This window comes from Pelophylax lessonae (genome assembly GCF_965119305.1).
Source record: "Pelophylax lessonae genome assembly, chromosome: 6".
NCBI lineage: Eukaryota > Metazoa > Chordata > Amphibia > Anura > Ranidae > Pelophylax > Pelophylax lessonae.
The window spans coordinates 65,320,895-65,348,083 of record NC_138773.1 but is presented as its reverse complement, the minus strand read 5'-3'; the positions used below and the strand labels follow the sequence as shown (position 1 = coordinate 65,348,083).

The following is a 27,189-nucleotide window of genomic DNA, read 5'->3' as shown; positions in this document are numbered from 1 at the left end:
AGACTTCATGAAGGAGTAAAAACAGACTGTTTATTGAACAGACACATACTCAATTTATACACACAGGTCAGGGGTTGAATTACTACACACAGGTCAGGGGTTGAATGATTACATTATCATATGCAGATGAAAGTGCATACAGGAACCAAATTAAACCTGAACTAATTAGCTGGCCATCTGGACAGAACAATGTGAGGTCATTAACATTTAACAATGGGACAGGCACTATCCACATTCCATTTCAATACACAAACAATAGGGAAGCCTGTCTGGCATGGAGGGACATGGAATAAACACATTATTTAGGAATCAGACTTCATGGCAATGGTCTATAACAGTCTAAGTCTCCCAGTGTAAAGTGGAAATAAATCTTCATATTTCTATATGAAGATATTGCTGACAAATATTACTGTCCCATCTGAAGCAATTTAAACTATTAATTATCTGTCTTTCAATTCCAGTGACGGTGAATACAGTCACATTATATATTACCATATATAATGTAATACTTTTACTTACTTTTAATAAAGATCTATTGTGAAAAAAAAAGCCATGCACTTCCCCCTATCACTCACAATGAAATGGTGCCTGCAAGCATCTGAACCATTCCGGCTACAGATGCTGAGGACCCTGGAGGCAGAAAAAAGGAGAGATTGTGTGGGTGTAAAAACACTGTGAACAAAACTACAGGACTTCCCTTTATATGCTATTGTTGGGAAGAAATGGGCAAAGTTCTGTAGAGTTATATGTGTTTTTACCAAGAAGGAACTCCACAAAAACTGAACATAGGCAGAGGCTCAGTAAAAACATGAGGTAGTAGCCAGATGCAGGGGCGGCTGGTCTATTGAGGCCGCCCCCCTTCCATGCGTCCGGCCCCCTAATCTGCATGCAGGGGCGCCGGACGCATGGATCTCAATGGGTTTTTTTTTTCAATCATCTGATTAGAGCCAGAGGCTCTAATAGGGTGATGCAAAGGGTGGACCCAGGGTGCAGAGCAGTGCGCCCAGAGCCCACCCATTGTGTGACAATAGCGAATGAAAATTCACTATTGTCACACTGATCCTCCTCCTGGCCAATCAGAAAGCTGGTCTAATACCGGCTTCCTGATTGGCCGCATGGCAAACTCCATGCCATTGGCCGAGGAGGAGGCGGGATCGGGAGGAGGACTCGAGAAGACCGCCGCCGGAGTGAGAAGAAGCCGCCCACCGAAGCCGTCGCCGAGTTAGATGAAGCCGCCCGCCGGGACAGAAGACAGAAGCCGTCGCCGAGTGAGAAGAAGCCACCCACTGGGACAGAAGACAGAAGCCGTCGCCGAGTGAGGAGAAGCCGCCCGCCGGGACAGAAGACAGAAGCTGTCGCCGCTGGGCTGCTCCAGGTAAGTGCACTGGTCTGGGGGGGGCCCACACTGCATTGAAGGGGGCACGCACGCTGGTCACTTCATTGATGGTGGCATGCTGTGGTAACTCTGCATTTATGGTGGCATGCATGCTGTGGTAACTCTGCATTGATGGTGGCATGCATGCTGTGGTAACTCTGCATTGATGATGGCATGCATGCTGTGGTAACTCTGCATTGATGGTGGCATGCATGCTGTGGTAACTCTGCATTGATGGTGGCATGCATGCTGTGGTAACTCTGCATTGATGGTGGCATGCTGTGGTAACTCTGCATTGATGGTGGCATGCTGTGGTAACTCTGCATTGATGGGGGCACACTGTGGTAACTCTGCATTGATGGGGGCACGCTGTGGTAACTCTGCATTGATGGGGGCACGCTGTGGTAACTCTGCATTGATGGTGGCATGCTGTGGTAACTCTGCATTGATGGGGGTATGCCGTAGTAACTCTGCATTGATGGTGGCATGCTGTGGTAACTCTGCATTGAAAGGGGGCACACTATACTTTGATTACTGAAGGTCCCTTTCACACTTTTGTGACCTCAAATTCATGCAATTTTTTGCCGCGTTTTTTTGCCACAAAGCAATGCCTATTCGATTTTTTCTGTTTGCGCCCCCCCCCCCCCCCAAAATTTTGAGCACCAGCCGCCACTGGCCAGATGCTTACAATTTCATGTCCCTCAAGTGAAAAAGAAATGGACAGAACCAACGCTACAACTCAGGGACAGGGAGTTTTTGAAATACTGCCAGAGTGAGGCCAAAGGTGAACTAAGGTAGTTCATCGAAGTTTGCCAAGACCATGTGCATTTGAGGCCCTAGGACACTGGGAAGCCCAACGGAAGCCAACTGCTGCTACTAGGAATATGCTCCTCTATCAAGGTAAATGACAAGTTGGGAAGTCTCAAAAATGGAAAACCACCACAATTAACTATTTTGAAGATCAACCGTGAAAGATGCCAAGAAGCAAAAACCAGCAGCATACTGAAGGTGTTTGTAGTTCAAATTAGGAGAGCAACTTACAGTGACAATGCTGCTCCTCTATGGATACAGTACAATGAGTAAGCGTTGTCACTCTATGACAGGGAATGTGTCCTGGCAGGGTTCACCAGGTGAAAATACAAGAGAAGCCACCACATCAAACGTTCATGTGTCGAGACTGCAGAATAAGCACACTTTCCAGACATGCAGAGAAACATGCATAGGCAACCACACGCGTCTTTGCATGTGCAAACCTTCTGGTGCTGCAGCACCAGGCAGTTTGGTGCTGCACAATTTTACAAAAGGGTCAGGAATTTCTTTCACTGTGTTTCTCACAAGTAGGGCAGCCCATTGAAATGATTGGTCTGCCCTACACATAGCAAGAACAAATGTGAACCAAGACTACATACTGATAAGCAGGAATATACAGAATACCTCCCAAATTTTTGAGATGGGAATGCAGGACACCTATTAGCAAAAGTATGAAGGCATAGGACACACACCCCGCAACGCCCCCTTAAATGAGACTTAAAAAAAAAAAAAAAAAAAAGATTAGTTAAAACCACAAGTGCTTTTTTTTTATCACTTCTATTCCTTGATACTGGCTTTTGACATTTACAAATGCAGCAATTAAGAAATTGGATGAATGCTTTAGCACTGATAAACACTTTTTGAAAGGTAAATAGAGCATTTTATATACAACTATATAGATCAGACCAAAATGAGGGACAAATGAGGAGGAAAGAGGGACAGAGGAACTTTGTTCCAAATCAGGGACAGTCCCTCAAAATAAGGAAAAGTTGGGAGATATGACAGACAGTACTGTATTATGTTTTTGGTTTAGATACACTTACATACTTTTCTTTCATTTTAAATCGGGGTGTACTTTTTTCCATATTAGCGTCACAATAAGCCCACTAGTTTTTTTAAAAGAGGTCAGCAGCAGCAGTCCTTATAGTTCCTTCACAAGTACACTTTGTGAATGCAACCTAGATATACATACAGTATATGGGTGCCCTAGCAGCAATCTGCGTTTATCCATTGCTGAGAAGCACAGGTCACCACTTTTAGTGTGAACGAACCCTTATGTCTCCCCCCCCCCCCTCCAGTGCCACATTTGGCACCTTTCAGGGGGGAGGGGTACCTGATTTTGACAGGTAACCTGTTCCCACTTCAGTCGAACCTCGCCACGGCGAGGTATGTCAGAAGTTCGGTCCCTCCTCCTCCCTCTGCTTCTAGGCCAGTAACCGAGCGCAGCGCACTTTGCACATGCGTAGTAGGGACCTGGCCGTAAAACTTCACTGCCGTGTTTCCTTACCGGCAATGGTGGCAGCAGCATCTGACAGACGATGGAAACATTGGCTGCGGTGCCAACATCGCTGGATTCCAGGACAGGTACGTGTCCTAATATTAAAAGTCAGCAGCTACAGTATGCTTTCATTTTGGAGGGGGAAGCCGGAACACCGCTTTAAGGTCATTACAACTTTGCCAACTAAAAATCCAGTGCAAGAAAAAAATGATTGGTAAACTGACTAAGGGCTCTTTCACACGGCCGCTCCGCTTGTCCGCAAATCATCCTATTTTTTTGCGGTTGATTTGCGGACATAATGTAAGTCAATGGCATTGCGGATGTCAGCGGAATACCATCCGCTGACATCCAATTTTCTTCCTTTCAGTTCTGTTCCGTTTTTTGGAACGGAACAGAACCCTATTTTTTCATCCGTTCAAAAAACGGAAAGGAAGGAAAATCGGATGTCAGCGGTGTCATCCGCTGACATCCGCAATGCCAAAGACTTACATTATGTCCGCATATCATCCGCAAATGGATGGGATGATATGCGGGCATACGGAGCGGATGACACAAATGTCATCCGCTCCGTGAAAAAAAAAAAAAAAAAGTCCCGCAGCGGACAAAAGCAGCGGAGCGGCCGTCTGAAAGAGCCCTTAAGCTTAAACCAGATCAGTTTCTATGGAATGGTGTAGATCAAGTTTTGCTCTGTCTACAAAAGCAGTAAAATGAAAGTATGAAAAAAGGGGATGTTTGTACCAGCAGAAGATTATCTGAAGAATGCAGTTATAGTATTTGGTATTGACTTAGAGATGACTCAACATACTGTGCATATATTGCTGTCACTTACCTTGACAGAAAATGACATTCTGTGCTAAAAAGTTACAACTGCTTTTATCTAATACTTCATCCTTTGTCAGAATGCTGACCGTGTGACTAGCACAATTTTCCCAGGTCAGTTGATTAGAGTCAGCCCACTCTGAAGTATTATTTCGGGTATATGAGGAATGTGTTTTGCCAAGTCACAATACAGTAAGTAATTTTATCTTCTTTTCTTTATCGTACATTATGTGACACAGAGCCATATTCATTACCATATGGGCTATACGCTGCCTATAGGTGAATGTACACTGGCAACCAATCAGACAGCAAGTCCCCCTATATAACCCCTCCCACAGAGGAAGTACCTCAGTTTTTTCGCTAGTGTCTTAAAGGTGATGGCCACGTGGCGGTGGTCACATTTTTTTTGTTTTTTTCAAAGAAGAAGAAAGAAAGATTATGCTACAATCCCCGATCAAAGAACTCAGAATCTAATGGGTTAGCAATCAGATCCATCCAAAAGAGTCAAAGACTAAAAGGATGGTACCTGCGCCTCGAGAAAGGAGATACAAGGTTTTGCCTGTAATGTTTTATTCTTTTTTAGGCACTGGACCCAGGGATCCGGACCCTTGGTAAAACCAACCCCAAAGACGCTCCGGTAGGGTGCTCTACAGGTCTAAGGGAATGACCCCTCAAAACAAGGGGACCCAGTCCTTGAAGGTCAGCAAGTGACAGAAACTCACCGTGATGGGTGAAGATTGGATTCTTGTTACAAGACAGAATCCTGCGGTGGGACTGGTAAGTCCACTTTAAAAATATTTTTAAAAATATTTTTAAGCACTGTTCCCTTTAAAAGATAACAGATACCGTGTGCCATGTTGGTCTCTTTAAAGAGACAATAGGTGTATTAGCTGTATCAAAGCACACCTTATTTGTTTAAACGTTTTTTGCTCTACCTGTGAAAAACAGTAGGTGTATCAGCTGTGTTAAAGCACACCTTGTTTGTTTAAACATATTGTTTTCAGCCTGTGCTGATCACCTGTAAGGTGTATCAGCTGTGACAAAATGCACTTTGTTTGCCTAGTCTGCTCTCACCCCATGTTGTTTGGGGTGAGGCTGGAGGGGACACAGAGCAGCAGCAGCTGGGTTGCGTGAGTCACTGTGGGTGCATGTTTACAGGCACAGTCTGGTTCTGTTACTTTGGGATAATAAGTGCTGTGTGTGATAAGCTGTATAGCTTGGCACTAGCCTTGAGTACACTAAACTTAGTACCTCAAGTTTGTCTTGCCTAAATGTCCTCCCGAAAGAGGATTGGGGGGGGGGCACAGCTGGAAGGGACACTGTGGTACCGCCGACAGGACATGAAAATCCTAGTTGTGCTTCCTCTGTGTTTTCCTCCACTGAAGGGCCAGAGGCGACTAGCCAATCTGAGCCATTATGGTTGCCAGACATAGTAGCCACATCTAGTGCTTCTGCCAAAGCATATGTCACCAAGGACAATTTGCCGTCCTTGAAGGTAAGATTGCTGGCATGATTGCAGCATTGCAAGGAGAGAGGAAACGTGATAGATCCCCCTCACCTAAGCCACCCCCTGAGTCAGTTCAGTATTGGGCAGAGGTTGTGGAAGAAGTAGCTGTAAATGACCCTGTAGAAGGCCAAGCTGAGGTTTTCACTTCTGGGGAGTCAGGACCTGAGGGGTCATACTCTGTCTCTCAATCCCAGAGATTGTTGATTCAATCTCACACTGAAATGGTCCGGTTTGGATACAAATGACCTCCCTTAGAGATGTCTGAAGTCTATTTTTCCTCTCTAGGCTCATTGCGCCCTCCTCATAGCCCTCAGGCTTTTCCTTTACATCTGCTCTTGGAGTAGGTAATGTATGCTGATTGTGATCATTCTGATAGGATTTTTGTTCCTCCCAAAAGGTTTTCACTATAGTATCCTATGAAGGAAAAATTCACGAGAAAATGGAGCAGTGGCGGCCGGCCGATAGGGGGCGCAGGGGCGCCCCCCCCCCCCAAAAAAAAGAAGGAAGAAGAAGATTAAAAAAATAAAAAAATTGTCTATTTTTCGCCCACTAGGGGCGCCGGACTTAGTGCTGGGTATGGGGGGGTGGGGTTTTTGACCCCACCCTCGGCTGGTAGAGGCGCCGATTGGCGCTCTTCTGGGGGTCATCGGGGCGCAGAGCAATGCGCCCCGACACTCCCCACTTTTCCGATGTCCAGGATGTGATTGGTCCAGGCTCCAGCCACACAGGAGGACATCCCAGGTGACGTCACATGATGCGTGGGGGCGGTGCGTGCGCCAGTCACGTGAGGATCACCTTCCCACCCGCACCTCCGGTCAGAGCAGAGAGGAGAGCCGCGCGATCGGATCAGTAGGAGAGTTCGTCTCATCACGTCAGCTGCTGGAGGAGATCGGGCAAAGCAGCAGGGATGCTGAGGGCGGCATGAGACAAGTAAGTGAGACCTCAGGACTCAGGAGATCACAGCACCAGTGGCGGAACTACCAGGGTATGGTTGCAGCAGTCACACTTGCGACTGGGCCCTGGCATTCCGCCACTGTAGGGGGGCCCTAAGACCGCAGGAAGACTTCACACAGGCAGACAGAGCTACAGGAACTTACTGCAGCGCAGTGTTTTTAGAGTTCTGACAGTTCGCATCCCACGGGGATCAGCTACTTCACACAGGCGACCTGGCATCTAAGAGAATCTCAAGCAGCACGTTGGATGGTCCAGTAATATGGTCCAGTGAGCTCATCCTGTCCTGGTGTGCTCCCCTGTTGTCATGGTCTTACCTTCTTGCTGTTCTCCTTCGTTTGACATGTGCTGGCGGCCATCTTGGTTTCTGGGTTTCTTGTAGCCTCCCACCCTGCGGCTCCTCCTTCCCACTGGGAGGAGCTGGATGCCTAGCTCATATATATAGGAGGTCTGTGGCTTCAGTTCCCTGCTTGGTCCTCCTGTGTTCACATGCTTCTAAGACTGCTGCTGCTCCTGGTTCCTGTTCCTGGCTTCGTCTGACTACCCTGCTGGTTCCTGATCCTGGCTTCATCTGACTACCCTGCTGGTTCCTGATCCTGGCTTCGTCTGACTACCCTGCTGGTTCCTGATCCTGGCTTCGTCTGACTACCCTGCTGGTTCCTGACCCCTGGCTTCGCAAAAGACTCTGCATCAGTTTCGCCATCCGTTTGGACTTTTGCTTTACAGCTTGTTTTTCAAAAAAGCTTTCTAATTTTCACTTATCTGTTGTTGTACGTCTGGTTCATGGTTCCGTGACATTAGGACCAAGCCATGAATTCTGACGGTACAGGGCCATCCTCGCTACCCACGCTGGTTGCCAGACTTGATCGGCAGGATCACCTGTTGGGTCGGTTCGCCGTGGCGTTGCAAACCCTGCTTGAACGCACGGTACCACAGGCCATGAATTCTGACGGTACAGGGCCATCCTCACTACCCTCGCTGGTTGCCAGACTTGATCAGCAGGATCACCTGTTGGGTCAGTTCGCCGTGGCGTTGCAAACCCTGCTTGAACGCACGGCTCATTTCGCTCCCGTTGCCGATGGGTCGGTTGTCGCTCCTGGGCTCGCTCCTACTGCCGCTCCGGTTGTTGCGCCAGAGTCTACCCCGACACCTGTTGTTGCGCCTGCGGTGTTTCGGGGTATGTCCGGTTCTGCCCCCCTTCCACAGCGCTTTGGGGGAGAGCCAACTCAGTGCCGAGGTTTCCTTAACCAGGTGGGCATTTATTTCGAGTTGCTGCCACATGCCTTTCCTACTGAGAGATCAAAGGTGGGCTTCTTAATCTCGCTGCTCTCGGACAAGGCCTTGGCCTGGGCCAGCCCTTTATGGGAGAACAACAATCCGGTGGTTGCCGAGTTTTCCGGTTTTGTTGCTTCTCTTCGGAAGGTTTTCGATGTGCCGGCTCGTGCTGCCTCTGCTGCGAAGCTCCTTATGTCCATCAGACAGGGTTCACGATCCGTAGCTGAATACGCCATTGAGTTTCGTACCCTGGCAGCAGAGGTGGGCTGGAATAATGAGGCTCTGGTCGCTGCTTTCTCTCATGGTCTCTCGGATGCCTTGAAGGATGAGGTTGCAGCTAAGGACCTACCAGTGGAGCTCGAGTCTCTTATTTCTTTCCTGATTTTGATTGACACCAGACTCAGGGAGAGACCTTCCTTTAAGGAGAGTCTGCGGAGGCCTCCTAACAGATTGGCGCCTACCTTTGTTGTCCCACCCGTGCCTCCCTCTCCTCCCACGCCTCCTGGGGATGACTTGTCTGGGGGTGAACCCATGCAGCTGGGGTTTGCTCGCCTGTCCGAGGGGGAGAGGGTACTCCGGAGACGCGAGGGCCGATGCATGTACTGTGGTTTTGGTGGGCATTTTCGGTTGGCATGTCCGAACCGTCCGGGGAAACGCTCGCACCTGAGATCCTGTCGGGGGCAGATCTTGGGTGGAGTCTCCTCGTCCCCGGTTTCCCGTGTTGACAAACCACTGATCACTGTTGTCCTCTCCTGGGTCGGGGGCTCGGTGACGACCCAGGCGTTGGTGGACTCTGGTGCTGGTGGTTTGTTCATTGATAGTGTGTTCGCTGCCGCCAATTCCATTCCTCTGCAGGCTCGAGGTTCTCCTCTGGCTCTTGAGGCGATAGACGGCAGACCCCTTCTGCCGCCACACGTGACTCATGAGACCCTTCCAGTGGGGTTAGCCATTGGTGCCGTCCACAGAGAGTCGGTCTGCTTCCAGGTTATTTCGTCTCCACACTACTCGGTGGTCTTGGGGTACCCCTGGCTCCAGAAGCATAATCCGATTTTCGATTGGAGATCGGCCGAGATCCTCTCGTGGTCACCGCAGTGTGGGGCTAGTTGCATCCATGGGCCTGTCAAGTTGCTGTGTACTTCCTCGGACTCTCTGTTGCCCCCTGAATACGAGGAGTACCGGGATGTATTCGATAAGGTGCGCGCGGTTGCCCTACCTCCGCACCGCCCATATGATTGTGCCATCGAGTTACAATCTGGTGCTGTTCCTCCCCGTGGCAAAATCTATCCACTGTCGGTAGCGGAGAATGAGGCCATGGAGGAGTACGTGAGGGAGGCGCTTTCACGCGGACACATTCGCAAATCCTCGTCCCCGGCAGGGGCTGGATTTTTCTTTGTGAAAAAGAAGGGCGGTGAGTTGAGGCCTTGCATCAAGAATCTGACCTACCTCTCTGAGGCCAAGAGATTGACACCACATCAGGCAAGATGGGCTCTGTTCTTGTCACGTTTTAATTACGTGGTCTCCTACCTACCCGGTTCCAAGAACATCAGGGCGGATGCCTTATCACGGCAGTACTCCGACCTGTCCAGGGAGGAGTCGATTCCGACTTCGGTCATACCTCCGAATCAGATCCTGGCCGCCATTCGCACCAGCCTGACCTCTCCCCTGGGTGAGCAGATTTTGGCGGCTCAATCTGGTGCTCCCTCTGGGAGACCCAACGGCAGATGTTTTGTGCCTGAGGAGTTGCGCACTCGGTTGTTGCGAACCTACCATAACTCCAAGACCGCGGGGCATCCTGGAAAGAATCAGCTGTCCTGGGCTGTTTCACGTCTGTTCTGGTGGCCTTCCCTACGTTCCGACATCGCCGCATATGTAGCGGCATGCTCCGTTTGTGCCCAGAGTAAGTCTCCTCGGCACCTTCCGTTGGGCCTTCTGCAACCCTTAGCCACCGGGGAGCGCCCATGGTCACACCTGGGGATGGATTTCATTGTGGACCTCCCTGCATCCCGAGGCCATACGGTCATTCTCATGATTGTGGATCGGTTTTCCAAAATGTGCCACTGTGTTCCTCTCAAGAAGTTACCCTCTGCACAGGAGTTGGCCACGATTTTTGCCAGGGAGGTCTTCCGGTTGCACGGTTTGCCCAAGGAGATTGTGTCGGATCGGGGGAGTCAGTTTGTGTCCAGGTTCTGGCGCGCCTTTTGCTCCCAGTTGGGGATTCATCTCTCCTTCTCCTCGGCCTACCACCCTCAGTCCAATGGGGCCGCAGAACGATCCAATCAGGCCTTGGAGCAATTCCTTCGTTGCTATGTCTCCGATCACCAAGACAATTGGGTTGACCTCCTGCCTTGGGCTGAGTTTGCCAGGAACACGGCGGTGAACTCTTCCTCTGGGACGTCTCCCTTCATGGCCAACTATGGGTTCCAACCTGCCGTGTTACCGGAGGTATTCTCTCCCCAGGATATTCCGGCTGTGGAGGATCACCTTTCCGTCCTACGTGCTTCTTGGGTACAGATCCAGAGGTCCCTTGAGGTCTCTGCGCAGCGCCAGAGACTCCAGGCTGATCGCAGACGAGCGCCTGCTCCTTCCTACCAGGCCGGAGACCGTGTATGGTTGTCCACCCGCAACCTCAACCTTCGGGTGCCCACTCCCAAGCTGGCGCCTCGCTTTGTTGGTCCCTTCCGAGTGCTTCGCAGGGTAAACCCGGTAGCCTATGCCCTTGCGCTTCCTCCTGGCATGCGGATCTCCAACGTGTTTCATGTCTCCCTGTTGAAGCCACTGGTGTGTAATCGTTTCACTTCCTCGGTTCCTCGGCCTCGTCCGGTCCGAGTGGGCAATCGTGAGGAGTATGAGGGGAGCAATATCCTGGACTCACGCCTGGTCCGCGGTCGGGTGCAGTTTTTGGTTCATTGGCGTGGTTATGGTCCAGAGGAGCGTTCCTGGGTTCCCTCCGCAGATGTCCATGCTCCTGCCTTGCTCCGAGCCTTCCACGCATGCTTCCCTCAGAAACCGTTCTTTACTCCGCGGAGGAGGGGCCCTTGAGGGGGAGGTACTGTCATGGTCTTACCTTCTTGCTGTTCTCCTTCGTTTGACATGTGCTGGCGGCCATCTTGGTTTCTGGGTTTCTTGTAGCCTCCCACCCTGCGGCTCCTCCTTCCCACTGGGAGGAGCTGGATGCCTAGCTCATATATATAGGAGGTCTGTGGCTTCAGTTCCCTGCTTGGTCCTCCTGTGTTCACATGCTTCTAAGACTGCTGCTGCTCCTGGTTCCTGTTCCTGGCTTCGTCTGACTACCCTGCTGGTTCCTGATCCTGGCTTCGTCTGACTACCCTGCTGGTTCCTGATCCTGGCTTCGTCTGACTACCCTGCTGGTTCCTGATCCTGGCTTCGTCTGACTACCCTGCTGGTTCCTGACCCCTGGCTTCGCAAAAGACTCTGCATCAGTTTCGCCATCCGTTTGGACTTTTGCTTTACAGCTTGTTTTTCAATAAAGCTTTCTTATTTTCACTTATCTGTTGTTGTACGTCTGGTTCATGGTTCCGTGACACCTGTTCCATCAGTAGATCAGCTGTATCAAGTTACATCTTATTATAGGCAACAAGTCCCCAGGAGAGGTGAAGATCGGGTGAGTATTCTGGTCATTGTTTACAGAAAAATTTCAGCCCAGTCATCCATCCATCCATCCAGCTTAGATCACTTACAGTGAGCTTTTCATACAGTGAGCCTTTCAGCCACACACACACCCAGGAAGGCAGTTGAGATATTTTCTTAGCCCTTAGCTTACACACTGTAAGCTTACCTGCTGCATATCACTCACAGAGTGCAGCTGAGCCATCCATCCAGCTCAATCCCCCATAACCTACATTGGCTCTCTGGCTATTGCAAGAGATTCATAGCCACAATAAAAGTTCTTGGTGGACTGGACCACCTACATGTAGCCTAACACCACTTTTTTGGACATTTATCACAATCTGCATTTACAATATTTTACAGATTGGCCATAGAGATGTGAATAGTGGTCCATCCACCAGAGGATAACTCTTTGGCATGCCATTTTTACACCACGCGGACTTTTAGTCCACTTATATTTTTAGACTGGGTTCACACTTATGCAAATTGGATGCTGGTTTCCCCCATCCAATTCACATGACAGGAGATTGTGACCGACTCTCAATAGAGCTGGTTCACACACCTCTGGGGCGACATCGGTCCACATTTAGAAAGGGTCCTGTGCTTCTTTGGCTTCGAATCAGGTGCCAATTGAGGCAGAAATTTAGACCTGATTCGATGAACAGGGAAGCACAGAACCCTCTGCTGTAAGCCGCGGCCGCAGCATGTGTGGACCCTTCCTCAATTGCCACAGTTGGTATTCTGACAAAGGTATTAGTGCATTGCCTTTATGTATTGTTTTACTGGGTATTTTCCATGCAGGCTGGTTTACCAGGGACTGTGGTGGTGGGTATCTTTAGGGGGGTTGAGAGGGAGCTGGGAGGGTTCCTTTGGGTCTGACCAGGGGTAGTATTTAATTTATTTTAAATTTTTTTCTTGTGGTTTTCTATCTTGATCATATTTATTAGGCTCCGTTCACATATAGGCGTTTCGGATCACAGGCAGAATTGCCGTGATTCCGAACCATTGCAAGGTCTTGTACTTCTTTTGGGCATCAGGCGTCCCGCGACCCTGTTTGCGTGATTTTTACCACAATTCGTCAGGCAACAATCGTGGGAAAATCTCGCCGCGCTTGGAGAGCCATTGCAAGTCATGGGAATCGCTCGTGCGTCACTCACCTTGCATCGGTTCAGAATCCCAGGCAGAATCACGGCAATTCTGCGCGAGATTCGAAATGCAGGGGCCTTATTGTTGGGTAAATTTATGTTTTTTTGATAATAAACTTTTTTATATTTCTAATACAGAGTAGGGTGAGTTGGTGTCTCCTTGGCCGCATTTTCATCTCTTTTGTTGTTTACCGTAATAAAGGACCTAGAGACAAGAGTAAAGGGCCCTAGGACCGATACATAGGGCTCGGGGATAGGGGGGCCCTTCATGGTTTCTTGCACTGGGGCCCTGGAGGTTCTAGTTACGCCTCTGCACAGCACAGAGGGGTCATGGGGCAATAGTGAGGAATTCCCAGATGGGTGACACATCCCTTTAAGTGACTGCTGCTGGGGAACCCCAATGACTGCCTGCAGTATGAGGAGACATGAGACATTATGACCCCACACTGAGACAATGAGGACCTACAGCTGGCCACAAAGGAACAATCCAGCGCAGACTTGGGCTGCTGACTGAGTGGTGCTGCTGGCTGGGTGGTAGGTTGCACCAGGGCAGTGCCAGGCTCCCCTCTGGATTATTATTAGACATCTGGGAAGCAGAGCTTGCACTCAGGTAAGGTGGATGAGCTGCCAGTGCAGGGATCTGTCACACAGCTGCTGCGGAGCTCAGTGTTGTTTTTTTCTATTGTGGTGCTGCAGAGGGACAGGGCTGAACACTTGTGCTGGGGATTTATGTTCTCTATCATTACTGATACATAGCACAAGTAGGCTGGTGTGCTGTCACCTTGGTGGGGGGGAATTAAACTTCACTCTGCAGGATGGTGGCAGCAGTGTGCATAGGGCATGGCAGAGGCTTGTCTTCCTGGGACTTGCCCTGGTTTGGTAAATGTACCCCTGGAAATGGCTCAGTTTTATGAGGCTATAGAGTGAGAGTAAGTTCTTCTGCATGCTGGTAGAAGTTATTGTAATTATCATCTTTCAATAGCTTTTTTATTAAATTATTTGCATGAAAATATTGCATGGTTTGAAGTAAAATCTACAGGTCTGTGGTCCTATAATGCAGAACTAAGGGTCTGTGGTCCTGTGATGGGTTACTATGGGTCTGTTGTCCTGTGATATGGAGCTCTGTGTATTTGGTCCTCTTGTTGTAAGGAACCATGGATCTTCAGTCCTGTGATGGGGAACTATGGATCTGTGATGGAAAACTATAGGTCTGTGGTATGTAGGGAACTATGGGTCTTTGGTCCTGTGATGGGAAACTATGGGTCTGTGGTCCTTTTTTAGGGAACTATGTGGGGTTTGTGCTAGGGGGTCTGTACTGTGGGGTTTGTGCTAGGGGGCCTGTACTGTGGGGTTTGTGCTAGGGGGCCTGTACTGTGGGGTTTGTGCTAGGGGGTTTGTGCTTGAGGGGTTTGTGTGGGGTTTGTGCTGGGGGGGTGTGAACTGTGGGGTTTGTTCCACTCTCAGTCAGTGTATCCAATAATAGGGTGTCTCTCACAGTATATCCCATAATAGGGCCCCTGCTCCCTATTATGGGATATACTAGTACTAATAGACCCCTTAATATGTGATATATTGGGAAAATTTGTTCACGCAAGAAAAGTACAGGGGACAAAATGGGTGCAGTCTATAAGGGGTGGGGCTTCTGAGAAATGGGAGGGGTCAAAATGGAAGGGCGGGGTCTTGCGCCCCACCATCTTAAAACTTCACCAGTCGCCACTGAAATGGAGTATACAGTACCTTCTGTGGATGCTGCCATTTCTTCTGTTAACAAAAGTTTAACTTGTCCTATGGATAATGCCCAGGTTTTTAAAGATCCAGCTGATAAGGAGTTGGAATCTTTGCTAAAGGTCTCCTTTGCTGTTGCAGGGTCTGCGATACAACCAGCAGTAGCAGCTATAAGACTTAGTCAGTCTTTGAAAGACCGTATTAAGCGAGTTTCTAAGACGGGTCCTTCTCAAGGAGAGTCTGTGAAAGATTTGACAGATCTACCTCGTACTTTTGTTTTGCAGTGGATGCTCCTCCATACAACAAATGTCACGGCTTGCTCTTTTAACAGTGCATATGCGCAGAATCCTATGGCTAAAAAGCTGGTCTGTGGAACTACCGTGTAAAAACTTGCTGGCTGGCTTTCCCTTTCATGGAGAACGCCTATTTGGTGATGATCTGGATAAATATATCCAAAAGATTTCAGGGGGTGGAGTGCGTTGTTACCTGTTAAGAGGAAAAGCAAACGTTCCTTCATTTAAGATTCCCAGCACTCAGACTCCCAGTGCTTCTAATCCCAGGCAGTTGCGACGGCCCCAGCCATCTGGATCTAGAGCCAAGCCTTCAGGGCAAGGGCAGAAGAAACCCTGGGCCCAGAGATCTACCAAGTCTACCTCTCTAAGCCTACCTTGTGAAGGGGTGCCCCCACTTAATCGGGGGGGGGGGGGGGGGAGGCTGCTACGTTTCTCGAAGGTCTGGGTGGAAATAATTCAGGACAACTGTGTCATTTCCAGTATCTCGCAGGGATACAAACTGGAATTTTGGATGTTCCTGCATCCTTGGTTTGTAAAATCAAACATACCTGCAGATCCTCTAAAAAGATCTCTTTTTTGGACTCTGGACCATTTAAGGTCTCAAAGAGTGATTACAGAAGTTCCGGAGGAGGAGGAAAGATTCAGGGGTTTTTACTCAAACCTTTTCATAGTCCCCAAGCCAAACGGAGACGTGAGACCTATTCTGGGTCTCAAAGCTCTGAACCAGTTTCTAAGCATTCATACTTTCCGAATGGAGTCAATTCTCTCAGTCAATGCCACCCTGCAGGGAGAGGAATTTCTAGAATCCATAGACATCAACAGATAATTTTTTATTCTGGGGGGGGTTCAGCATCAGGTACCAAGTAAAAGTCTTTTTAAATAACATAACTTGCGCCAAAATACATAAAGTTTGGAAAAAGGAAAAACTATGTAATGCCCATAGTAAGTAAGCATGTCTTTAATTCTATTTTCTCACATCCTCTTAAAAATTACATTTAACATTTTTTGTTCCTCCAGTTTTTATGGCGTGGCCCAGCAACAGAAAATACAATGCATGAGGACATTAAAAAAAATATATATCTACCAAAGCTACAATGACTTGCCCAGTTTCTCTTTTCTTCTTAGCGAGCTCATCCTAAAAACTTCCAAGGTTGTCAAATGTCAATAGTTCCAAGCAGTGAACTTGGACTTGGACTTGAACTGGGAGTGCTAATCCATTTAGCCTGGCCTGATAAGATTCTATAAGATGAGATTCGATAAGATGGGGCCCTTAGCACCTGCTCAGTAAGGATGGCTATTACCCAAATAAAATGTGAAAACTGAACAGATAAAAAGTGAGTGTGCTTCTGCCTACCTTCCTCAAGATGGTGCCCTTTGCACCTGGCTCAGTAGGGTTGGTTATTGTGGTGAAAGAGCACCATTTTGTGTTAGGCAGTGTAATTAATGACTTTTTTTTTTTAACCTTTAGAGAAAAAAAAAAGGGAATGCCCTGCCAGTGCCATCCACAGGATGGTGCACTGTAATAGCCAACTTTACTGGGCAGATGCAAAGGGCACCATCTTGTGGAAGGAAGCAGTAAAGCACACACTGATTTTTTGTTAAACAGGCATACAGGACAAGACAAGTGGTACTTTGCAGACACCGCAGAGTCCATACATACAGAAAAAGAGAAGATACTTAGAATGCGGTGCAACCGGGAAACACAACAGTATCACAACAGCAATGGAAGACTCAGCCCAGCCTTAGTCGATGTCATTAAGCCCCTGTTCACATGTAGTGATTTGGGATCACGGGCTGGCAGTATCCCCATGATTCTGCCTGCAATTCCAAATCACACTGCAATTCTCTGGAGTCTCAGTCTGGACTAAAGCGGAGGTGTGGAGGCGGAGCAGACGAGAGCACTGTAAGCCAGATTCTCCCTCATACCAAGCCAAGACTACAGCCCGGGCGATGCTCCAGGTGGTCAGGTGGAGTAACAGCAGGCAGCACTATTAAAATAACAATGCATTAGTGCTGAGTGCGGCGCAAAAAAAACATTTTTTTTTTTTCATTTTTTTATTTTCAATGTAAGTTGAACACTGATGCTCTGGGGGGGGGGGGGGGATAGGGTAGTTGAACCCCCCCCCCTCCCATCGACACAATTCTAATCTTTTTGGTTCTATACACCACCACAATTGATTTGAAATTAAACAAACCCCAGATATCAGAACCTACAACCTATCATCCTTACTTCAGTGTTAATTTTGGCAGCAAATTTCAATTTAGTTTTAGTCTTAGTCTTAGGACTAAAATGGAATTTTAGTTTTAGTCCTATTTTAGTCTTCTGCAAGTGTTTTAGTTTTAGTCGTATTTAGTCGACTAAAACTCCAGTATATTTTAGTCGACTAAAACGCCCTACATTTTAGTCGACTAAAACTCATTTTAGTCATCTATAATCAAATGGGTGTAGTTCAATTGTAATTTGTAATGCATTATTTAAGCATTTCTCTACAATTTCCAAACTCATTATATATACTACTGCTGGTCCTGGAGTGAAAAATCGAATATGTTATTATTTATGCTTTGAGCATGCACCAGTGTTAATTTTTGGCAGCAAATTTCGATTTAGTTTTAGTTATAGTCTTTTGACTAAAATGCCATTTTAGTTTTAGTCGTATTTTAGTCTTAAGACTAAAATGCCATTTTAGTTTTAGTCGTATTTTAGTCATCTGAATTGTGTTATTCGACGAAAACTTTTTAGTCGGTTTTAGTCGACGAAATTAACACTGCCTTACTTAGAACTGGCCTTGACTGGTCTTCTAAGGAATCCTGATGCTCAAATTTCCACCTGGAATCTGAAATGGTACATCCATACTCGTTAACGGCTTTGTTACATTGTAAATGGATCAATGTACCACCAACCTTATGCCACAACCCTCTTCTGAGGGACACAGTAGTTGCCTGGAGAGAAACCAGGAAACATTTACATCTTCCACCCTCCTTCTCTGAAATTCTACCAATCCAGGGAAATCCCAATTTTCCCCCGGGCATGGAACACTCTGCATACCGCACTTGGCAAGATAAAGGACTTACAACCTTCTCCTCCCTCTGTGATACCTCCTCAGGAATGCCTCTACCTTTCTCCACCATAGCGCAGAAATACTCCCTTCCACCTTCTCATTTGTTCTACTACATACAACAGTTTGTATATGTGCCTCCCATTTTTTAAGGGGCCAAAAGTAATGGGACAGATTAACAATCATAAATCAAACTTTCACTTTTTAATACTTGGTTGCAAATCCTTTGCAGTCAATTACAGCCTGAAGTCTGTAACATCTAGACATCACCAGACACTGGGTTTCATCTCTGGTGATGCTCTGCCAAGCTTCTACTGCAACTGTCTTTAGTTCCTGCTTGTTCTTGGGGCATTTCCTCTTCACTTTTTTCTTCAGCAAGTGAAATGCATGCTCCATCGGATTCAGGTCAGGTGATTGACTTGGCCATTGCATAACATTCCACTTCTTTCCCTTAAAAAACTTTTGGTTGCTTTCGCAGTATGCTTCGGGTCATTGTCTATCTGCACTGTGAAGCGCTGTCCAATGAGTTCTGAAGCATTTGGCTGAATATGAGAGATAATATTGCCCGAAAAACACTTCAGAATTCATCCTGCTGCTTTTGTCAGCAGTCACATCATCAATAAATACAAGAGAACCAGTTCCATTGGCAGCCATACATGCCCACACCATGACACGACCACCACCATGCTTCACTGATGAGGTGGTATGCTTTGGATCATGAGCAGTTCCTTTCCTTCTCCATACTCTTCTCTTCCCATCACTCTGGTACAGGTTGGTCTTGGTCTCTTCTGTCCATAAGATGTTGTTCCAGAACTGTGAAGGCTTTTTTAGATGTTGTTTGGCAAACTCTAATCTGGCCTTCCTGTTTTTGAGGCTCACCAATGGTGTACATCTTGTGGTGAACCCTCTGTATTCACTCTGGTGAAGTCTTCTCTTGATTGTTGACTTTGACACACATACACCTACCTCCTGGAGAGTGTTCTTGATCTGGCCAACTGTTATGAAGGGTGTTTTCTACACCAGGGAAAGAATTATTCGGTCATCCACCACAGTTGTTTTCCGTGGTCTTCCGGGTCTTTTGGTGTTGCTGAGCTCACCGTTGCATTTTTTCTTTTTAAGGATGTTCCAAACAGTTGATTTGGCCACACCTAATGTATTTGCTATCTCTCTGATGGTTTTGTTTTGTTTTTTTCAGCCTAATGACGGCTTGCTTCACTGATAGGGACAGCTCTTTGGATCTCATATTGAGAGTTGACAGCAACAGATTCCAAATGCAAATAGCACACTTGAAATGAACTCTGGACCTTTTATCTGCTAATTGTAAATGGGATAATGAGGGAATACACACACCTGGCCATGGAACAGCTGAGCAGCCAATTACTTTTGGTCCCTTAAAAAGTGGGAGGCACATATACAAACTGTTGTAATTCCTACACCTTCCACATGATTTGGATGTAAATACCCTCAAATTAAAGCTGAAAGTCTGCAGTTAAAGCACATCTTGTCTGTTTTATTTCAAATTCATTGTGGTGGCGTATAGAGCCAAAAAGATTAGAATTGTGTCAATGTCCCAATATTCATGGACCTGACTGTACATTTTTTTTTTTTTTAATTTTCAATGTATATTGCACACTGATGTTCTACGGCCCTGGACATCAAGGATGCATACCTTCACGTGCCTCTTTTTCAGGCCCATCAAAGGTTTTTACGCTTTGCAGTAGAAAACTATCATTTTCAGTTTCCTGGGCATAAAAATTTGTTCCATGCCTATCAGCGGTTTTCATTCCAGAAATAGAAAACTGGCAGGCAGACTTTCTAAGTCGCCAACAGATGTTTCCGGGAGAATGGTCCCTACACCCTGAGATCTTTGCATTGATCTGCCAATGCTGGGGGGTCCCAGATGTAGATCTATTGGTATACAGATTCAACAACAAGTTGAAGAGATTTGTGTCCAGGACCAGGGATCCACTCGCAGTAGGGGTGGATGCCTTGGTGACTCTTTGGGAGGAGTTTTCCCTGATCTATGCCTTTCCTCCGGCTCAGCTGCTGCCGCGTCTGTTACGCAGAATCCAGCTAGAGGAGAAACCAGTTATCCTGGTAGCTCCAGCATGGCTGAGGAGGTTTTGGTATGCACAAATTCAAAAACTGGCAGTGGCAAGGCCTTGGGTTCTTCCATTGCGTCCGGACCTGCTCTCTCAAGGTCTGATATTCCACCCTGCTTTATAGTCTCTAAATTTGACGGCTTGGCTATTGAAGCCTTGATTTTGATATAGTGGGCTATATCTGGCTCTACAGTTTCTACCCTGATAAATGCTAGAAAACCAGTCTCTAGAGGCATTTATTACAGAGTTTGGAAATCTTACATTACCTTGTATGAGGCCAGGAAATGGCATCCCCGCAAATATATTGTCGGGAGAATTCTAGCCTTCCTGCAAGTATGGCTAGATAAGAAATTAACCTTAGGCACTATTAAGGGTCAAATTTCAGCCTTATCGTTTTTTTTCCAGAGACCGATTGCTTCACACTCCTTGGTTTAAACCTTTGTTCAAGGGGTAATACGTATGCTTTCACCAGGGAAGCCACCGTTGTGTCTTTGGGATCTAAATTTGGTGCTGGCAGTTTTACAGAAACAGCCTTTTGAGCCCATGGGCATATTCCCCTGGTTCTTTTGACCAGAAAAGTGATCTTTTTGATTGTGTTAATTTCAGCCAGAAGAGTATCAGAACTAGCAGCTCTGACCTTTTGTTCATGCTGCCAGAAGGGCCCAGGAAAGGGCAGGCAGCATCTAAGTCTACGATTTCCCAATGGATTTGTAAGGTTATTATCCAGATGTATGATTTGAAAGGGAAGGTTCCACCTTTTCTGGTAAAGGCACACTTTACCAGAAGAGAAGAACAAAAGGTATGCCTGGACAGCCACACTCCAATGCAAATATTTATTGAAAAGAGGATAAAAATACCACAGCATGCAGAGGTACAGATCAAAAAGCTGACGCGTTTCACACTACTAACAGTGCTTAATCATAGCTATGATTAACCACTTTAACCACTTAAAGCGGTTGTATCCTCACAAAAAAAACAAAAAACAAACCCTGCAGGACAAAGGCATAATGAGCTTGTATGCATCGCATACTAGCTCATTATGAAATACTTACCTTAGAACGAAGCCCCGACACGGTCACCCGGACACTGCTGAGGGAGCTGTCATGTTCTCTCGGCGTTTCTTCCGGGTTCGGTGGCTCCGGCGCTGTGAGTGGCTGGATCCGCGATGACATCACTCCCGCGCACGCACGCGGGGGTCACTTTCCGGCAAGGAGTCGGACCTTCAGAGCGCTTGCGCCGCTGGTGTCACGGTTTAGGAGATTATTATATGCTTACCTGTAGGTAACAGTTACTGTAAGTATATTCCGATACCACCGCTTTAAAGCAAAACTGTCGGCTGCATTTAAGTGGTTGTACCGGGGTGATGCCTGCAGCTAGAGGCATCACCCCAGTACCGTTTTTTAGAGCCGGCGGTTGGCTTTCCGGCAGTAATGACCGACGCGGCTCGGGAGCCGCTCGATCATTACCCTAGCAAGTGGGATGGGACACCCCCCCCCCTCCCGCCGCCTTCTCCCGCCTTCTCCCACCCACCAGGAAACCTGAGCAACCAGCCAGCACGTCTGCTGGATGGTTGGAGCCCTGATCAAAGCCGGATGCGGCTTCGATCGGGTCTCTGATGACCTAACCCGGGGGCGGTGTCCATGACATCATGTCCGGGTTACTCGGCTGCTAGAAGCACCGAATTTAAAAAGTGACAGTATTCAAAAATGCAGTTTTCAGCGTTTTGAATACGTGGAAGTGTAGTGGAGGGGTCTAGGGTCTTTTAGACCCACGATCCCTCCATAAAGAGTACCTGTCACTGCCTATTGCTGTCACAAGGGATGTTTACATTGCTTGTGACAGCATTAAAATTGATCAGATTTTTTTAAAAAAACCTGTGCTAAAATTAAAAATGTATGTGGAAGTCATGCCCGCAAATGAAATCTCTGTTCAAACCACACATGTGAGGTATCGCCACGATTGCCAGAGCGAGAGCAATAATTTAAAAAAAGAGCTACTCTCTAACTCTAAACTGGTAACCGTTAAAATTTTTTAAAGCGTTGCCTATGGAGATTTGTATTGACCGTAGTTTGTCGCCATTCCGCAGGTGTGCACAATTTTAAACCATAACATGTTGGGTATCTATTTACTCAACGTGACATAATCTTTCAAAAAAAAACAAAAAAAAATGGGCTAACTTCACTGTTTTTTTTTTTAAATGTACTGAAATGTAATTTTTCATAATTTTTCCAAAAAAATGGCGTTTGAAAGACCGCTGCGCAAATACCACGTGACAAAAAATATTGCAATGACTGCCATTTTATTCTCCAGTGTCTTTGCTAAAAAAAAATATATACCGTATTTATCGGCGTATAACACGCACTTTTCCTCCTAAAAATGGAGGAAAAAGCAGCAGTGCGTGTTATACGCCGATATTAAAAAAAAAACGGCCAGGAAGCATTGCCGAGATCAGAATGGGCGGGCCGGGCCGAGGAGAAGGAAGGACTAGCTGTCATTAGAGCAGAAGGGGGGCGGGCCGAGCCAAGGAGAAGAGAGAACGAGCGAGCGCAGTCATCGGAAGTCCCGCCTATGACAGACGTCACACATCTCGGCAGAGGAGGCGGGACTTCTGATGACTGCGCTCGCTTATTCTCCCTTCTCCTCGGCTCGGCCCGCCCCCTTCTGCTCTTACGGTATGACAGCTTGTCCTTCCTTCTCGGCTCGGCCCGCCCCCTTCTGCTCTTACGGTATGACAGCTCGTCCTTCCTTCTCGGCTCGGCCTGCCCCCTTCTGCTCTTACGGTATGACAGCTCGTCCTTCCTTCTCGGCCCGGCCCGCCCCTTCTGCTCTCGGCGCTGCTTCCCGGTCTTTTTTAAAACAAAATGAGGTTAGTTCCAATGGCGCTTGCAATGCTGCATATTTGGACATTGCGCTTGCTAGGCTGCATGTATGGACACTTGGTGGGCTGCATGTATGGACACTTGGTGGGCTGCATGTATGGACTCTTGGTGGGCTGCATTCATTGACACTGCTTGTGGACTGCATGTATGGACACTGCTGGTGGGCTGCATTCATTGACACTGCTGGTGGGCTGCATATATTGAGGCTGGATATATGGACACTGCTGGTGGGCTGCATTTATGGACACTGCTGGTGGGCTGCATTTATGGACACTGCTGATGAGGATGCATTCATGGGCACTGGTGATGTCATTTGATTTAAAAAAAAAATGTTCTGAGTTCAAAGCTGTTTATGTTAAATTTAAGCTTTTTTCCTGAAATTTCTCTCCAAATATTGGGGTGCGTGTTATACGCCAGCGCATGTTATACGCCGATAAATACGGTATATATAATGTTTGGGGGTTCTAAGTAGTTTTCTAGCAAAAAATACTGATTTTAACTTGTGAACAACATGTGTCAGAAATGGGCTCGTCCTTGAGGGGTTAAGACTGGAAGGATTTGCCCCCTTAATGACCAGGCCCTATTTTGCGATTCGGCACTGCGTTACTTTAACGGACAATTGCGCGGTTGTGCGACACTGTACCCAAATAAAATTGATGTCCTTTTTTCCCACAAACAGAGCTTTCTTTTGGTGGTATTTGATCACCTGTGCGATTTTTATTTTTTATGCTATAAACATAAAAAGAGCGACAATTTTGAAAAAAAACAATATTTTTCACATTCTGCTATATGACATTCTCAAAAAAAAAAAAAATTAAAAATCAGAATTTTTTAACATTTTAGGCCAATTTGTTTTCTGCTACATATTTTTGTAAAAAAAAAAATCACAATAAGGGTATTTTGATTGGTTTGCACAATAAAATTGCTGAAATGGAAGAATTGATTTTTAAAGTCCACGACAACCTTTAAAAAATTACAAGAAAGTGGACCTGCTGGATGCACTTTCGATCCACCGCAAAGATGATGGACGATCTGCCCGCTGATCTGATAGACATTCCATGACACACAATTTTTGTTTCTCGATTCTGAAGTGCTGACACTTTTCTGACGGTATGTCAGTCTGGGGTCATGACAAAATACTTAACAATAGGCTTTTCCAACTACTCAATTAAATGGGTGGGCATTTAGACTTCTGGAGCAGATTTATTTTTTTGTACAATCCGACACCACCCCCCTTCCCTTTTTTTTTCCTTTTCCTTTTTTCCCTTTTTCTTCACATCTCCTTCTTTTGTTCCTTCTGACTTTAGTTTTCTTCTCTTAGTTTTACACTGGTTGCCTAATATTCATTACTGTACTATTTGGCTTTTAGAAATCGTACCTTTTTTCTTCCAAACAGGAACCTTTATTATAATTTTTTTGTACTTTCTGTTCAGCAACTATGTTCCCTGGGTATCACTGGCCTTTGGCCTAGAGCTGAAGAGAGCAGAAGATGTTATGTTTGATAGCTGTAGCATTAGTAACATAAGGGATGTTTCTGTTACGCTCCATTGACTGTCTGCTATTTGGCAATCCTGAACCTGTTAATTTTGTCATGTACACGGTACTAAAATTGTAATCACCGGAAGGGGAGGAGTGGCATGAGTTACGATCGATCATTGCCTATTTATTATTACTTTTTGACATTTTTAGGCACATTTGATTATGTGCAAGTATAAGATTAAAGGCACTTGAGCAGGGGATGAATTTCTCTTGTCCTGGTGTCCGATTTTAGGTGAATCTACCTTGTTTGACCCAAAAAGGTTTACATAGGTGGGTCTCACTCATGCCGCTGCACAATGCTTTCTGTGTCTGTGCTTTTTTCTCTCTTTTTTCATTAGACACTGGGCTTGTGCTTTTGGAGGCTTGTAGATATTGGAGGAAGTTTTCATAAGGTGCTATGATTGGTCCCTGGATGGTGCCTGCTGATTGGATTCGGCTTTAGGCTCCGGGGGGCATAGGATTACTTCCTCTTCCTGCCTCCTAGTGTGTATAGCGTCATCGTGAAGGGGCGGGATCGATCACAACTCATGCCGCTCCTTCCCTTCCGGTGATTACTTGGCCATATAATGTGGATGTTCGGTGGCGCCAAACCACGCCCCCTGATGATGTCACGATCTGACGAAACCGGTTGGGGACCGGCCTCGTTTGCCCTGTAACATCCTTGCAGCGTCCTCCTTCCTTTGCTGGGAGACTAGGATTACATCTGGCTATAGCTATCATACATTCTTCTTGCAAGATCCCCTCAGGACATTTACCTTTGATGCCTGGCTTATCTACTATAAATGTGAGTGTTTTATTGGCTTTTTCCATTAAATATTACCTGTGTCAAGCTATACTGCACCATGAGGAGTTTTTTCTTCTTACATGTGCCGATGGTGATATTAATATGTCCATGAGAGGATTGGCTTTATACACCTAGAGGCATTTCCTGTGGAGGTGATATTTGGTCTGACCTAGTGTGAAAGGAGACGAGTTCCTGTCAATGTGTACTGAGATCCCTGTAATGGGGATCACACATTTCTGGTAAGAGGCCACTGTTACTGGTGTTTGGTGGAGGCTATCCATTCTGATCTTCTCACCCGCATCTTGGACCTCTTATTGGACTCCTTTCTTCTATGGACTTTCTACTATTATGCAATATCATCAGTATTAACATTGATTGATTTCTATGATCACTGTATCAAGCGCTGCATACTTTGTTTTAATTCTGTCTGAAGTTGGGGTACAACAACTTTTTTATGCTGGCAGCTGGTATTGTGGTCTGATTTTGTTTGTCTGATTAAGCGCAGTATATTCTGTTTTTTATTTTGCACAGTATATCTTGCTGTAACAGAGGGGATTCCAGGATTTGTGAATAGTGACTTTACAACCACTTTAAGTGGAGCACACCTGCCTAATGGTATGTCCTTCATTATAAGGGCTGTGGCCTACAGATCTCCTGCAAGACTTGGGGATTTATTCTCTCCCAAAACTCTTCAAAGCCTCCAAACTTCAGAACCAAATCTTGGAATACCAAAACCTAGAAATTGTTTAAAAAGCGCCTTTCTTTATTCAGAATCAATATTGAATCAATATTGAAGAGCACAGCACTCTGCATACATGCAAACCCTGTGTCATATCTACTTCCCTATTTACAGTGGCAGAGCCTCGCACTGCCACAACATACATGCAGTGCTCACAGTTGAGGTCCAGTCAAGGTAAAATTGCCATTTGGCAGTTAGAAAAAAAAGGTAATAAACCCACAGGTGTCAGAAGGCAGCAGTAGCACCTTCTGAAGGTCCATCAGCTGCTTCTGTACCATCCTCCGAAAGTGATCCACCATGATCACGTAATCAACTTCTGTCCAGCAAAAATGGCCACACTTTAGGCTTTAAATAGTCATGTCTGTCTTTCGGCATAGCAAACATAGATATTTTAATGGCAAACATAGATGATTTTCTCTAAATGCTGTAGGTGTGATATTTGCTGTCAGCAGAATATATACATTTCTGCATTTTTATTTTAGTTTCAAATGTGCTTATTAGGCTGGGTTTACACTTTTGGTTGGGAGTGCTAAAAAAACATACAGGTAATCTCCACTTTTACTGTCCCCCTAAGCTGGAAAGGCAGCAAACTGGGATGTAAAAAAGACCACTATCAGGAATCAGTAGCCGAGATTGCAAAATCTGCGTGGCTAGTCTACACTTAGAAAACTGAGACCAAATCATATATATTTATGTTAAAGTGAATTTATTAATATTAAAACAAAAGACATCCAAATACCAGCAAACATAAAGATATCAGTAAACAGTTAACCAAATGACAAAATACCTAACCACCTAACTACAATACAATATATACAAGATGAGGAACACAGGTCACAAGGAATACTGAAGATGCAAGGAAGGGGGGATCCAGGACTAAGATCAGGAAAAGGGGGAACAGATATAAGGCAGCAGGGCAAGAACAAGATCAGGAGCTGAAAAAAATGGCAAGCAACATCGGACTTAGCACAGTAAAGCAAAACACTGATGTGAAGTGTCCTAGCAGAGTAGAGACTAAACACCCTCCCAACAACCAGCATCAGGTGGAGACTGATTACTTGAAAT

The 27,189-nt window shown here is 46.4% G+C and overlaps 1 protein-coding gene across 1 annotated transcript in view; it reads right to left on the bottom strand.

The window, feature by feature from the left end:
• The window catches only part of LOC309558611 (uncharacterized protein), a 99,299-nt gene that overhangs the window by 36,076 nt on the left and 36,034 nt on the right, over positions 1-27,189 (bottom strand). The window contains exon 9 of the mRNA XM_082261679.1: positions 576-630. Coding sequence (XP_082117805.1) covers positions 576-630 — 55 coding nt within the window. The remainder of the gene's footprint in view (positions 1-575; positions 631-27,189) is intronic.